This window comes from Scaptodrosophila lebanonensis, unplaced genomic scaffold (assembly GCF_003285725.1).
Source record: "Scaptodrosophila lebanonensis strain 11010-0011.00,11010-0021.00 unplaced genomic scaffold, SlebRS2 tig00000113-arrow-arrow-pilon, whole genome shotgun sequence".
NCBI classification, from domain to species: Eukaryota; Metazoa; Arthropoda; class Insecta; order Diptera; family Drosophilidae; genus Scaptodrosophila; species Scaptodrosophila lebanonensis.
The window spans coordinates 1154487-1170741 of record NW_022060575.1 but is presented as its reverse complement, the minus strand read 5'-3'; the positions used below and the strand labels follow the sequence as shown (position 1 = coordinate 1170741).

Genomic DNA, 16255 nt, shown 5'->3' with positions numbered 1-16255 from the left:
CTTGAAATATTCATAGCTCCAGAGATATTAACTTTACTATATAATTGTAAAATTCCTTAGTGAAGCAAATTTTTAATGTGAAATTACCTTCTCTTCTGGGTATTTTGCATTATAAGTAGATCATTTAAGTACATTATTAGCAATGCACTTACATGGAATATCTATGATTTCGAAGCAGAATGAACTGCACTGGAACTTTGGCAATAAGTTAGATAATGCAGCACTTTTACTTATGTGCTAGTCAACGGAACATGCGCTGAAACATAATTGTGTTCTTTTAAACATTTCTCATACGACCTGTAGGCTCTAAATGCCTGATCTTTTAGAAATGTAGATGACAGAGCAGCAGTTTTTCAGCTAACAGCTAACTATTACGGGCATTTATAAGTGATTTGCCCATGCTCTTAAATTAAATTAATTAAATTGGGTAGATTCTTAAAATGTGCATTTAATTAATATCACATTAAGCCGGATTCCCGGCGTTTGAAAAATTCAAATTCACGCATAGAACGTACGCATAAGCGCATTGCCAAATACCTGATTAGCTAGCTAGCCAAGTTGGCTAAAACAACTATGCGTGTTACATTTTCCACTCAGCCGCAGCAGCAACAACAACAATAAATGCCAGATATTTCAATGTTGTTGGCATGCTGGGGTAATTTGATAGGAGACAACTAGGCAGCCAACAGCGGCGACGAGTGGACACAACAAGCCTGCCAGGCAGGAGAATCTGAATTTGTGAGAGTCTGAGTGTGAGAGTGCGTATCTTTTACACAACAAGCAAGTGCAACTAATAAATTAATGTGGCTGTCAGCCTGCCTAGTTGGCTAGTCGGTTGTTGGGTTGGTGGGCAAATGGCGGGCCTGTAACTCATATACTATATGTATATCTGTAGACTTGCACATGCGAGTATGTACGAGTAGCTGGGCTGTCACCTATGCAAAATGAAAGCTAGTACGAGAGACCCGCTACAACAACTGCTCAGCGTACTAAATTTGTTAACAGTTGGCATGTCAAGCAACGGCACCAACGGCTCAGACACATTCGTAGATAGAATGTATGTACATAAGTGTACATAGAACGACTTGTAACTACGCGTACTCCAACTCACACTCGTTGTCTGAGTCGCATTCTAACGCATTTGAATGCGCTTGTTAGAGCCACATATGAATGTGCTGACCTGTATATTTTCCGCTGCTCGTCGCTGCTGACCACCACATCGGATCGTACGGTTTTCGCGCTTTATCATTACCTCTAATAGCATACAAAAGCCGACGCTGACTTGGCTGTGAATGTGGATGTGGACGCTGGCGAACAAAGATGCTACGAATCGGACATGAACAAGAACCGAGTGCTTTTCAAATGCATAATTATGCCTATTTTGATTATCATTCATTTAATTATGATTGATAGCTGTAAATTCTGATTGTGGATTTGTGAGCACAAGACTCAAGGCACGAGACACGAGCGCCAGTTCTTTGTATCTCTTAGATACAAGTATGTATATTGTACGAGTGGCCGCTGTTGTTTCTCTGTCGCTGCTATGCTGATTGATTTACTGTTAGCTTAACGCGCTGCTTGGCTAATTTGCAACGGCCTGCGGCACGATGCCAACATCTCTTTTTATATAGCAATCAAAACGGCGTAACCTCAAAAATATCAAATACCAAATACCAAAAACAGGCGAAAAAATGAAGCCGAATCTCTTGTACTCGTATAAAGTTAGTTTGAGAGTCAGTCAAGCCATCATCGAGCTATCCATACTTGCATATTTGTCGTTTATGGCAGACAGCCTGCACAGCGTCCGAATGCAAATTGAGGTTACAGCGTGGCCAAGTCACAAAAATGGCAGTCCAGGCGACACTCAGTCATTCATTCAGACAGTCAGTCAGACAGTCAGTCAGTCGGCAACCAGTCAACTATTGCAGTGAAATTTCTACCACGACTCCGCATTTGTCGCAAATTGCATTTTTACCATAAGCAGCTACATAAATTCCAACAGACTGAGATTCCCTCCTCTGCGGTTTGCCACAACCAACTTCCGACGAAGATTCAGACATGCAGCACAACTCTGCTGATGACTTTTCCACATTGCTCACAAAGTTCTCACTTGCGCCTTTTTGGCAGCAACTGCAAATGCCATTTGCATATTCCAATGTTGAGCAACTGCTCGCTAATTTAAATAATGGTGAAGCGCCATTGGAAGTTCAAGTTTCTGCCGATTTGAAAAGCATTGAGATCGGAGTCAGAACTGTAAGAGAAAGTGTCTAAACGAATTAGGGTCACTATATAATCATGCGCCTAGTTTGTCTTGCATAGGCTATCATGAATGTAAGTTGCACTACGAAATGGAATTTTACTCTCAAGCCTAAATTATGACAGTCTGAGAGCTATGATCCTGCACCAAAAGTATTTAGTCAACTTCTACAATTTTAAACAATGTACATCCAATGCAAAAAAAAAACTAAATAAGAACAGCATTAAAACAAATGTGTCCACTTTTCTGCAACTTTAAAACCTTTTCTATAACTTAAAGAAAAACATATCAAATTTGTAGCTATTCAATAAAAAATATACCAAGTATATAAGCTCAAGGCGTTCAATATACTTTAAACATGACCCTCAAACATTTTTCCAAAAAATGTATCCCACACTGTGGCGTCTTCAACTAAACTTTAGTTACAGTTTCAAAAATGTCAGGTGATGATTGTGTGAAAAGCTCAAACTATATTTTAATATTTGTTATGGATAAAGCGCGAGAATCTTGCTCCCTGTGTGAATGTTGAATTAATAACAATTTGACGCAGATTAGAGGTATGATGTTGAAATTCTTCAACAATTTCTTATTATGAGTTTATGATATTTCATATATTTGTAAATTGACTTGATTGCCATTTCATGTACGTATGTACAAATATAAATACGGAATCAAAGCTGTCTTAATAAAATAATGTGTATTGGATTTCCAGAATAATTCCGTTTCTTTTAGCAATTTAACAGCTTAAAACGTTTACGTGATAAGGCTTACAAGTATATTTATTAGGTGGTTGTCTTTTAACATGTTGAGTTATTTTTATTCGAAGTAGAAGACAATTTAAGTATGTGTTTTATGTTAAAAGTTGTATTAGTTACACAAATAGCGTACACTCGCAGGTGGTGTAACTAGCTTATTCCCGTTTATATTTACTATAAATGTCCTCCAATTCTTTAAAAGTGACGTCATGTTACATATTGCCTGTTTAAAGTGAAGTACATTTTGGGAGTAGGCCAAGCATAATGCAAAGCATGTCACATATTTCCAGTTGTCTGACGGAAAAGACAGCATTTTTGTTGGACCGCACATGAAAACACAAATCTGCAAATATGCATGTCCAGCAATGCTGGCCATTTAGAGCAAGTTATTACACATATGGGAGACAGACATGTTTGCATGCTTTGATTGTTGTTGGCCGAGTGTGTGGACAATGAAACGGAAGTTGCTATGCGAGCAGTGCACATGTTGCAGCAACATGTTGCTTTCAAGTTATTAAAAATAATTTCAATGCGGAAATTAAAGTCAGGCAGTAGACAGCCAGGCAGGCAGGCAGGCAGGCGGCTGGCTGGCAGGCTGGCACTCGGCCATGCGAATGGGAATGTGGCAAGTAAGGAAAACACAACGCCATATTTTCTTTTGTCTAATAAAGACATTAGCGCGCCCGATGCGCATTCCCTCGCACACTCATTCATTCGTTCAGAGTCATTCAGTCAGGGAGTCAGTCGAGCAGTCGGGGGCAATGGAAAAACGCCACAAAGGCTGAAGCCGCTGCTCTTTGCTTACTGCCTGCTGTCTGGTGCTCAGTCTTGTCTCAGCTGCGGCGAATCAAGCGGAAACTCATAATTAACATAAAAGAAATGCAAAGCGCGTAATGTTGGCATTTTTCTTTCATGTTTTCTGCATGGCACAGTAAAAAACCAGCATGCGAAAACAAGAAAAACAAAAGGCAAAATGCCGCCCTAGGGCACAGGCAGAAAGGGGTGGTAGCCAGGCGGAGATGTGCAACTCAAGCGGCATTGATAAATTCGAAGAAAGTGTGCGATGGCTGAGCTGAAGAAAGTGTTCGCCGTAGGCGGATTCGAGGCGAGTTGGTAAATATGCATTATAAGTATTGTAAAAGAAAATAATGAAGAAATAAACTATACCGAAGACAAGCACACAAAGACAGCAACTAAAACAAAGACAATGAAAACAAATGAAATAATTAGGCGCAACAAATTAGTGGCACAAAGTTGCAAATTTAATTGAAAATCTTGCCTGGGCGCTTTCTCGGCAATACGTACTTGTACGTAAACGAAGGTGTAGATGCAGATGACATCAAGAGACTGATCTTAGCCTTAGGGCTGACCACCCCCTTTCGAAAGTGGGGCCAACAATTGGGGGCGTTCACAATGAGCAACAAGTTCAGTTTACAGTTTTTTTTTAGAAAGTTTACAGCTTATTTAAATTTAAACTGTTTAAATTGCGCACAATGGCCAACTACTAAGCTTCCAGGCACAATACTCATTCAAATTCAAATTAAATGCAAAGCTCTTCTAATGTATTGCCATTTGTTTAAATGTTTGGGTTATCGTTGTCGCTGTTGTTATTGTTATTATTTTTATTATTATTGTTAGTGGATTGCAACTAATTTCGCTTTCTTTTGTATTTGCAGGTAAGCAACAGTCTCAATACAAAGCCGCAAAATTACGTGAGTACAAGAAATGTTCGTATCCATTTGTAAAAGTTTAGAAAAACACAAAAGGTAAAACATGCTGAGAGGCTTTTGTGTTGGCGGCTCAGTATTTTTATGTACACAGAGATCAGTACGGTTTATGGGTATTGTGTGCGTATTTGCGTTAAAAACAAATGTAAACATTTTGACTGCCGCGACCTTTTGTTGTTCAGCTAAAGCCAAGTGGACAAATGACCCGTTGGTAGGCAAGCATGTCGACACACGCATTTATTCCCAACTCCAACTCAATTGGCCCCGATACATGTGTGTGCTCGGAAAATGTTTTTATGCCGCCATTTGAAGTGTTTGTCATGTGCTTAAGTGGCTCTCACTAAACGAGCTTAGAATTTGCTTGGCTATACAATAATAGCAGATGAGGCTGAGGAGGCTGGGATGCTGGAGCAACTTGTGAAATGCATTGAGATAAGTCGATTCAATCAAATGGGTTTATTACTAGAAGAAAAGAATCGTCGACGACAAAAGCCAACAAATTGAAACATTTATCTACGCACTATATATGTACCTGTCTGTCGTTTGTGTTACTGCAACTTTAGGATATACTTGTATAACAATTTTTTTTTAAAAATTATTTATTTTATAACAATTTATAAATATTCCTTTTTAAAGCAGCTTTATTTATTTTTAAGCCAATAAAACGGCAAAAATGACATGATTATGGTTGCAATTTAACGACCTGTGCACTAAATTGTATTACTAAACACACTTATCTTTATGATGCATAAATTATAAACAACTTGCATTTGGAGCATAAACAGCAATCTTGTGTAATGAATATTTTATTGATTAGAGAATGTTCTTCAGTGTTTTAAAAATATGATGTTCTTTAAAAATAATATTTCTTTTAATTGAATTGTGATATTCTTATAAAAACGACAATTCACCGAACAGGCTCATAATTTAGATTGGCTTTTGTGCTTAAGAACTTTTTGATGTACTTTAAAAGAGGTGGATTTTATGTGTGTGAATAAATTAATATTTAATACAATTGGGACTTTAATAGCGACCATCACCGAGGAATTTTTAATCTACCTCGCCAGTTCGCATTTCCATAGCGAAAGGCGTCTGCTTTGTGTAGAAACCAAAACCCATAACTCAATAAGTTATTAACTTATTCATTTCATTTGGGGCGCATTTAAAATAGCTTGGCTTAGACACACTGCTGACACAATGCATGGGCATTCAATTTTGCTAAGTTCTCATGCCTTTCTCATTACCTGCCCCAAAAACTGTCCCAGAAAAGGCAGACAGGGCCCAGCTAACAGATATCATAATGAAAACCAACAACAATCATATAAACTCATTATAAGTTCAACAAACTTTAAACTGAGACCAAAAAAAAAGGAGAAGAGCTATGAAACGGCAATGGCAGTGGCAACCAATCTAGAACAATAAACTCGGGCAACAACTAGCACAAAGCAAAATAGAAGCAGCAGTAGGTAGCAACAACAACGTTCAAGTACTATACAGCATTACGAATATTACGGCACTACGCATTAGAAACGGGCGAACAATTCGTTAGCTTTGGACCAGAGTGCTGCTCATGACTAGACAGAAAAATTTGACCAGCGAAGTTGGCACAATGTTGATGACATTCATTAGAGGGAAATAAATCAACGGTAAATTAGACGCAAGTGAAGTGCAATTAGAGCAGCAGCATCCATTCATCCATCCATCCATCCATCGGCTAAAAGCTGCGAGCGGTGCAGTGGGCTGCCAGCGTGCATGCACTCGTATGTATCTGGAAAATGTTGCTTTCTTATCAGCAACATGTTGCTATGCATTAACACAAAATGCCATTAAATGAGGCCACAGCCAACACCGATGCCAATGCCAATGTGCAGCTGCAACATGTTACACTTTACGCCTTGCATTTGACACATTAAACAGATTGTCGCTGGAGTGCGCGAATGCTGTTGCATTTGCTGTTGTTTTTGTTGTTGCTATTGCTACTACTACTGCTGCTGCTCTGGCCTGGCTTGGCCTGGCCTGGCAAATTGACCACGCCACGTCGCCTGTCCATTTAAGGCGAGCAGTGCCAGTTGCCAAGTTGCAAAGTCGGCAGTCGGCAGTCGGCGACAACTTGCTGCTCGCATTTAAACAATTATGAACACGCGCAGCCAGCAGCGGTCAGTTCCTGGCGACCAATTGCCAAGTACAGTCGAAACTACATAAGGTGTTTACTAGCGGTTTCTAATGTTTTGGATAAATTATAGAATACAGAAAGCGAATTGTTCAAAATCAAGTAATAAATAAAATGTAATACAGTTGGATTAAAAACATAGTTTGTGTTTCGATGGGTCTAACAGAAAAACGTTCATTCTGATACAATTTGAGTCGAATGACGACTTCCGAAAAAAGTTTATTTTGCTTTGTCTGAACTACCTATTAATCGATTTGCCCAGAAAATGTTACTTATAAAAGAGGGGCGCGCGAGCCTCAAAAACCTGCTACATTAAAGCAAATTTGTCGCAGTGTATTATGACTTAATGACATGTATTAGAGATCTTTTCATGGTCAACATATAAGACAAGCAGCTGGTGCACTAGGGAAAAATAAATTACTTTTTAAGTATTACAAGCTTGAGTAGAAAGCGGTCTACACGGCTTTGTGGTCCACATATTGAGGGACGATCAACTTGACGGGCTCGTCTGTAGTTGCCATTGCCGGCAATGGAATGTTGTTGCAGTTGCATGTCGGCCTGCTGCTAGACTGCAACCAATTGGATTATTTAATTTTGTTGTAGCCACCAATGCCGCTGCTGCTTGTAATGGTAAGCGAAATAATGTAATTGCCGGCTCGCAGTCCCCTTTTGCCCCCCACTGCCTCCTTAACTGCCAGCCTTTGAACGCTTTCAGCTTTTATGTGTAGGCTGCTTGCCTCTCTGCGCTTTTGCACTGTTTTTTCTTCTTCTTTTTTGATGCAATCTCAGGCGAAGGCTGAGCATTTTATTAAACAATTTCTGTTGCCCGCCTTATATCATAGATGCGCTCGTCGGTTGCTGCCCGAATGGCCGCCTAGCCGCCTGACTACCTTTGTTTGTTGTTTGACAAGTTATGCGCGCAAAAAAATGTAACGCGCTGCAGCCAAAGATGGATATCAGTTACGCATGCGCATGGAGCCATAGTCTGAGTAACAAACAGAGCCAGAGCCAGAGCTAGAGCCAAAGTTGGAGCCTGAAGCGAAATGGCCACTCGTGTGATAGCTGGCTTGTTGTTTCGTTTATGCCAGCTGCCTGTCTTTGTCGTGATGTTTTAGTTATGGCCTGAATGTTCTGAGAAGCTGGCAATTGAAGTTGAAGTTTAGGTTATGCGGTTTGCGAATTGTTTCATGCGTTTGCATGCACTTTGAACTGGACAGCCCCAGTCAGTTGAAGAGATCTAACTCACGTTGAATAGCAAATTACTGCCTCAAGTAATGCCTTGTCATTTGGTTTGATCTTGCCAGACCCACGCCACGGAGGTCAAGTATGATTATCTAAAGTCTTGTAAACAAACATGTTGTAAATAGCTTAGCAGAGGAACAATATTTTAGCAATAAATAAAGGCATGGCCACATTTAAAGAAAGCTTTTCCGCAATTTAACTTTAACAGAATTTAAAAGATTCAATACTTTCGTTTAGTTTCGGGGTTTTTTTTTAGATTAGATAAATTTTGTTTTTCGTTGATATTTAACAAATTTGTATGGGTTTCAGCAGCATTTCTTCAGTTAACGTTTAAAAAGAAAATATTTTTAACAAACAAACAACTAACTAAGAAAAAAGTCGCGACATTGTTTTAGATTAGTGATGACTAAATGGTAAACTATTATCAAAGTCATTTTCAATAAAGTCAGTTTCAGATTAGCTCTTAGTGGCTTGTAGTTGCAGAAATACTGGTAGTTAAATAGAATTGGACGGAATGCGATGTGTTTCTAAAGTTCATACTAGTAGATTTCCATTGTTTAATGTATCCGTTAACTGCACATAAATCACTCTGACTTTTACGGTCGTTCATTTTGGCAATAGAAATAAAGAGTACACCTTCACTTTGGTCATTTACTGATTTATTGAACATTTTAATTACGGCCCGGGGCCACAAACAACTTGAATGTCTGTTTTGAAGTTGGATTTTGACAAACCAAAAAGTAACCCACGAGAGCGGCCAAGTGCAGTTCAAAGATACAACAAGCGCATGGCACTTGACTTTTACTGGCGCCAAACTTAAAAAGAAATGGCCAAAATGAAAACAAACAAACAAACGACAATAACAACAACATCGAAGGCAGCAAAAGACCAAGACGACATGCATGCTGATGTTTATGTTGATGCTGATGATGACTATCAATTACTACCAAACCGGAAAAGACGAAAAACACAACAATAACAACAATAACAACCATAACCACAATAGACGAACGAAACGCAGCAAGAAACAAATAAACGGTCGGCACACGAATTGCGTGGATTTGCATGAGAAACTACAGTTAACAAAAAACAAAACATCTCAAGTGGATTGTAAGTGTGTGTGTTCGTGTATGTGAGTGTGTGTGTGGAAATAGCAGCGACAACAAACAATAAACAACTTGAAGTTAAATAAGATTTTCGGTAGCATTTGGCAGCCAGCGGGCAGCCTTCACTTAATCTTCTTTCTACATACGAGTACATTCCACTCTCCTCCGTCGGGCATAACGATTATCTTGGTCGCGTCTACTCGTACCTTCACTTGGCTCCAACACTACTTGAAATTTCACGCTTTATAAATATGTACATAGCAACCGAGTCTAAGTTTGACGAGAACTTGCCCAGCAATTAAATAAAGCAGAGCTCAAAAATTCATTTTCACTTGATGCATAAAATTAAATAATGCCCTTGATGCGGCCATACAAATGAAATGAAAAAAAAGTAAATAAAAATAATAATAAGAGGCAAGCTAACGAAGCCAGGTTTGAGTTTTCTTGTTTACATGCAACGCCAACGACAACAACAGCAACAGCTACAATAACAAACATAAATAATGGCAGCTAATTTTCTGTTCTTTTTCACTCACACACACACTTTCACGTAATTAAATAAAATTTCAAATGAAAATGAAATGAAAATTATTTATTAATTGCAGGCACAGACTAGTGAGCATGTCACTTAAAGCGCATTTTCCGTGGGCTGTGCGAGCAGAGGTGGAGGGGATGGGAGATGGCTACGTCAATGTAAATTTGCATTAAAGCCACGGCTTTGAATTTCTGAGGCCGCTCGGAGAAATTTTCAAGCGCATTTGAATAGCCAAGTGGCAGCAGCCTGCTCACAAGCTACAACCACATAAGCAGCAGAGCCTGTATCTGTATCTGTGAGATAGTACAACGAGCTACTACGCCAAGTGGCAGCTACATGCGTTAAACATTTGCTGTTGGCGCTCATTAAAAGCAAATTTGTGTTGGCATAAATCAAGCGCGTGGCGTTTAGCATTTGGCACAAAGAGCAACTAAGTAGGCAACAACTGTTGCCATTGCTCGTGGCAACACTGATTAGATGCAGATGCAGGGCAAGGCGCTATTGATGGGACAGTTCCCAGAAGTCTCAGCCACTCAAATTGCTCAAAGGTATTTGGACTGATACGAAAAGTTCAGACTTGTCCCATAAAATGTGCAGCCCGTAAACTTTCTGGCTTCGTGCCATTAAAGTAATGCAGAGCGATTAAAGATTCGTCTCTATAGTAAGTATAATGACGCAGTTTGTGCAGCCGAGATCATCCATCAGTGCTCTCACTTTCTCGTCAGCTATTTCCATAACGACTTCACAATAGCGCTAACTACTCTGGCATAAACAAACTTTGGAGGCCTCTGTAACCAGCTGTGCGACCTTTTGGCATTTGTAGCCCCACGAATTGAATCAAATTTCTCTACCGCTATGTTCAGCCACATTTTATTACATTCCCAAGAAAAGTTCATTAATTAATTTAGATTCACAAAAGTAAAATGAAATAGACTTAAAGAAATATACTCCATATTCGATAGCATCATAGTGAAAATACCCACAAAATAAATAAAATCCTGCTGGCAGTAATATTTCATCACAATTATTTAGTAAGCAATATCATTTAAAGTAGCTGGAATATTTTTAAATAACGCCTAAGCAAAACATACGACTAAAAATATTTTATTTAATTTAATTGTAAAAATAGTTTTTAACACCTTGCAATCGGAGATCTTAATTTCAAGCTAAGCGTTCGTATCTTCATACAATATTCGCAAATATAGCTGCAAAGTTTGTATTTCCGTTCTTTAATGAAATCCATTACATTTTAGTGCTCAATATCATGGTTTAATAATTTGATGATTTGCGGTTCGTGAGAACAATAATCCAAGAGGCTTTCAAAAGAAAAATTGGAAGCAATTAATTTTGTTGTGGTAAGATTTTTTGAAACGTTTTGCTTCTAGAATTGTGTAGATTGTTCTTTTACAGTGAGGGCAAAAAAACCTATGAGGGGCAACAGATATTTAAAAGAAGATTCTGACAAATTTGCAGGTGAATGCAACCGAAAGGCAAGCGATAATACGTGGTTTATTACAATTATATCTAAAGAATGCTATCTTAGTTCATAATAATGCTGAAAACCTATATTTGTCCTTTAAAATGAAAACGCGAATTTATTACACAATGCGACTGTTTTGTTCAGGAAACGAATTCACATTGCGGGATTCCTTTTAGCTTGATGAGCTATGTCAGGCCCCATTTATTACCGACAACTGCTCAAACATAGCTTTAGAGTTCAAGATGCAAAAAAGGACTGCAAATATTACGCATACGCCACATTGTTCTTCTACCGAAAAGAGGTCTGTAGGCGTTTACTCTGATGTGTCAGAATACGAGCCATTGGCAGCATATTGACCAGCTAATGAAACAGAAAACTACATGTTTGCCTTAATATATGGAAGGAATGATGGATGGATTGATGAATCGATGGATGGACGGGATGGCCGCCAAAAACTTCACCTTAATTGACACTTCAGGCATATGCAAAATAGTGGCAACAGAAATTCATTTAACAACACGCAAGAAAACAAAAGTCGACACACATTGGCGATTCATCTGAAAGTCCGACACTCAGTGTATGCGTGCGCGTATGTGTGTATGGAAGAATACAAGAGTGTGTGTGTGTGTGTATGGTAAAAAGGAAAACTCTGCACGCGCGAAAAATCAACACAACACTGCCGAGAAGAAATCAACGGAAATGTCACTTTCTTTTCAATCAAAACGCAATTCACGGCACTCGAAAAAATCAACTGCAATGCAAAGCGGCAGCAACAACGGAGGCAGCGACTGAAGCAGAGGGGGCAACAGTGGAAAATGTGCTGCAATGCCGTGAAAGGTCGCGTCACTCGAGAAGAGGTAAAAATAAGTATAAAGTAGGAAAAACAAAACGGAAAGGTAGCCAGCGAACGAACGAGCGAGCGAGCGAAACATGAAGGCAAACACGATTTTCGAGTGGCACTTGGAGGGCGGGGAGGCGCAGAGGGGGGATCGCACTTACTAACTGCCACTGCCTGAACTTTAACCTACGAGCCATCACAATGTATGTGTGTTTGTGTGTGTGTGTGTGTATGTGTGAGCTGAGCCTTAAGCTGAAGCTGAAGCTGAAGCTGAAACTGCACAAAATTAAACTGAAAAGCGGACGCTTTAATTTGCAATTCGTGGAAAATTCTTTAGCAAGGGCCTAGTTAGCCAACATAACCTGATGGAAAAAGCACCCCCACAGCAGCAACAACAGCAGCAACAACAGCAACAACAACAAAAACAACAACAACATGGTAAATATGTGCTTAACCAAAGTGAAAGAGACTGGCAGACAGACAGCGTACGGTCGTAGATTCGGGAAGATGGCAATTGTTCGACCGGACAGGCAGACGACTCAACAATGCGAAGCGGCGACAGTTAGACAAGGCCCGCGACAATGCGACAGACAGAGGACAAGCAGCTGACGCTGCGACAGACAGCCGAACATTGCGGGAGGGAAGCGAAGGAGAAGTTACTATGCAGGCAGCAGTTGGAAAGAGCATTGCAGCAAAAATTCAATAATAATGCAATCGGACAGACAGAGAGTGTAAGCCTCTGCAGCAGCAGCAGCAGCAGCAAAAAGTGAAGCTTTGGACCTACCCGACAGTAGGCGGATGGCGTCCGACGTTGCAGCGTTGCATTTGTGGCAAACACCAAATGATTGACATGGGAAACTTCGTTTTGTAGGTGAAGTGCAATGGCACAACATTTTGCTAGCCAGCACCACGTTAAGCTCAATTAACAGCAGGTAACAAGGAGCTGGAGAAGCAATTAGTTAGTTGCACTTAAAATTGCCGATTATCTGAGAAAATGGCAGGCAATGTGTCTGGTAATGGAAGTTAACGGATCGCTATAAAACAACATACATATATGTACTTATATCGAACAAAATTGAATTAATGGGGTGCAGGTCTTGATATATTCTCCTGGAACATGGAATCGATTTCAAATGCTTTGATAATCATATCCTGCACCCGTAGTGTAAAAATATATGACACTGTTGGGTTTGGTCAACTGTAGCGTTCTCTCTTCTTTGAAATTTGCGAACAACCCGGACAAATCTTATCCCAATATCTTTCATAATTTATCGCCTCCGACCCCGTAAAGTACATATTTTCTTAATCAGCATGACGAAAGAAATCGATCTAGACATATCCATCTTGATTCCCCCTACACCCCTTTAGCGAATTTCGTCAAAATTAGTCACATTTTGAATGCAATTATTAACTAGTAACTAGACTAAGAAAAAACAGAGAACACGACCCCCCCCCCCCCAAGGTAGACCCCCCATTTAATCGATTGTATATGTATATGAGTAATAAATTGTTGAAGATATTACTGATCTGATGATTAGATCCCCTAATTCAAAGAGCACATGGAGTGCAACCAAAGCGGCGCATAAATCATATTTTGAGTAATTCAAGTTAATGAATCAAAATAAATCGTGTTTGCTTATTCAATTCCAGCTGTGAATGCAGGCATGTTAATAAATTGCTTTACAAATAGAAACCCAGTGAGAAATAAATAACTTTACTTATTACAACCATTATTGGCTCAGTTTCTTTCTCATTAGGCGAGTGCTTGATTTCGATTTTAAAATATATATAATCTACATAATTCATGAAAAATGTGTAATTGGCCAAAGCTAGACAAAGTGGCAGCTACCTCAAAACTTTTAAATGTGCCATAAATGTTTGAATAGTTTTCCGAAACGAAAACCACAACGTAGGAGCAGCCGACCCACACAAGCCAAACTTGTGAGGTGCGTTTCCATATTTGAAAAGTTTCGACTAATGAAAAACAAAAAGAACAGACCGCATAAATGAAATTGGAAGCAAGAAGCAATAGTTCGAGCAGGGAAGCGAGTCTTAGTTGCAGGAAGGAAGTTGTGGCAGCGCGCAAGTGCCGTGCAACTGAAATTATCCAGAAAAGTTGCATTTAGCAGTGGTAGTAGTGGCAGCTTCCTACCTTCCGCTCCGCTTCACCCACACCAAGCGACCACACACATACATACACACATAACTCACTATTTCCCGAACATACTGCTGCACCATTTTCTTAATAACTTTTCATTTTCCTTGACTGCGGTTCCGCTGCATTCGTTACGAGCGAACGGAAAAGAGGAAAAGATGAACAGAAGACGAGTGCAGCAAACCAATTTCAAGAGCTCGAACGTACCGGCATTATGTGAGGGTCTCGCTAGCCATTAACCCGCTTTGGCTGACTTGCCAACCCGTATGCTATTTGAATGCGACCAACGAACGACTGAACTTTATTACATTTAACCGTTTTCAATTTTTCCTTACCTTCAACACTCCTGCTGTTGTTACTGCTGCGGCTTCTGCTGCGGCTGCGGCAGCGGCTGCTGCAGTAGTTGTTGTTATTATTATTTAAAAATGGTTTGTTGCTGCCACTCGACAGCATCAATTTCGCGCTCTAAAGTCTCCACTCACTAACTGAGTAGCAAATATGTGTTATGTGCAACACTTAGACGGCTCATAGAGCAGCAAGCAGACAGGCAGGCAGGCAGGCAGGCAGTCCGGCAGGCAGGTTGGCAGACAAATAAATAAACAAACAAATATTTGCAACTGACAAACAAGCTAAGCCAAGACTGGCGACGAGTGAAGGCCTAAAGGCGCGTACTGTCCGACACTTTAGCGAATGAAGCGCAAGACAGAAGAACGCTTTATACAATTGAGTTCAACCGACTGTGGGATGCTCAGCTTCTACTTGTATATTCGACTTTTTCAACTACTCCGCTAGAGTAGCAAAATGCTTGTACAAACATATGTATATAAACATTTAAGAGATATTTTCTGAAGGGCGGTGGTTGGGTTCACCCTTTTTAGCGCATACAGAGAAGTCAAAAATAAATTACAATTTCATATGTATATAAGGAATTCTTTTCATAAGTTAGAATTAAACTAAAAATGCTCAAGAAAATAGGAAAGAATAAGTGAACTAAAAATGTAAAACGAGCATTTACACCCTTTTTACCGGTAGCTCATGTCCCATAAAGAGGAGTCAAAGATAAATTACAAATTTATTCAAAATTCTCTTAAATAAAATTCGAATTAAACTAAACATGCTCCAGAAAATAAGAAAGCATAGGTGAATTAAAAATAGAAATACTCGTTCCTCAAACAAAGAGTACTTTTATGTCCTTCAAGCCGGCCTGTCTGTTACCACAAAGTGCCCATTGGCGGCGAAGTCGCAACGTCAAGTTGGCTCTATCTATTAAGCCTTCGAGATGGTTAGCTGAGTGTAGGGGCCTTTAATTACAAACACTTGGCACATCAATCAACAAGCATCTGCAAATTATATGTCTAATCATTTCTCATTCCATCTAACTTGCTCATTTACAGAAAACAGCGACAGCGAAACCCACCAAATATCATTATTATCCACACAATCAACACATCTATCTGCTGCCCGAGTGTGCAATCCAGCAAGTTTGTAATGCTGTCTACGTGCGTTTAAATTACACCCAACCGCTCTGCGCATGTCCATCAAGGTAAGTGATCCGATTGCTGGGCAACCGTTTTCTTTCATTTTTTGTTTGTCTCTTGTTGTCGGGTTTCTGGAAATGACAGCGCCCACAGCGACTCAACAGCGGCAGCAATTAATCTAAGACAGCTCAGCTGAGCTTTCCCCACTCAACACTGATACTAATCCCTTACGTTTGCTATGCTATATGCCACAGATATCGTGATCCCTGCTCGGCCAGTCTGAACGAAGACGATCAGCACACAACGAAATTGGTTGGTGATAATAAAAAGAAGGTAAGTGACCAGGAAGCGCACTAAAAACGGCAGGAGGCGTTGCTCCCGACGTATTCATTCATTTGCTGCATTCATTACGTAACTGAGTAACTGTTTTCAAGACTCAAAGAGTTGCATCATCATTCGCAGAGATGCAAATACAGTATTTTCGCTGTCTAATGTCCAGCTGTTTCCTACTA

At 39.8% G+C, this 16255-nt stretch overlaps 2 protein-coding genes across 2 annotated transcripts in view; one reads left to right on the top strand and one right to left on the bottom strand.

Moving 5' to 3' along the window:
* The window catches only part of LOC115628352 (elongation factor-like GTPase 1), a 118608-nt gene that overhangs the window by 90523 nt on the left and 11830 nt on the right, over positions 1–16255 (bottom strand). The gene's annotated exons all lie outside the window — the stretch shown is intronic.
* LOC115628327 overlaps positions 1–16255 on the top strand; it is a 42526-nt gene that overhangs the window by 18869 nt on the left and 7402 nt on the right. The window contains exons 3-4 of the mRNA XM_030524384.1: positions 15660–15808; positions 15998–16076. Coding sequence (XP_030380244.1) covers positions 15660–15808; positions 15998–16076 — 228 coding nt within the window. The remainder of the gene's footprint in view (positions 1–15659; positions 15809–15997; positions 16077–16255) is intronic.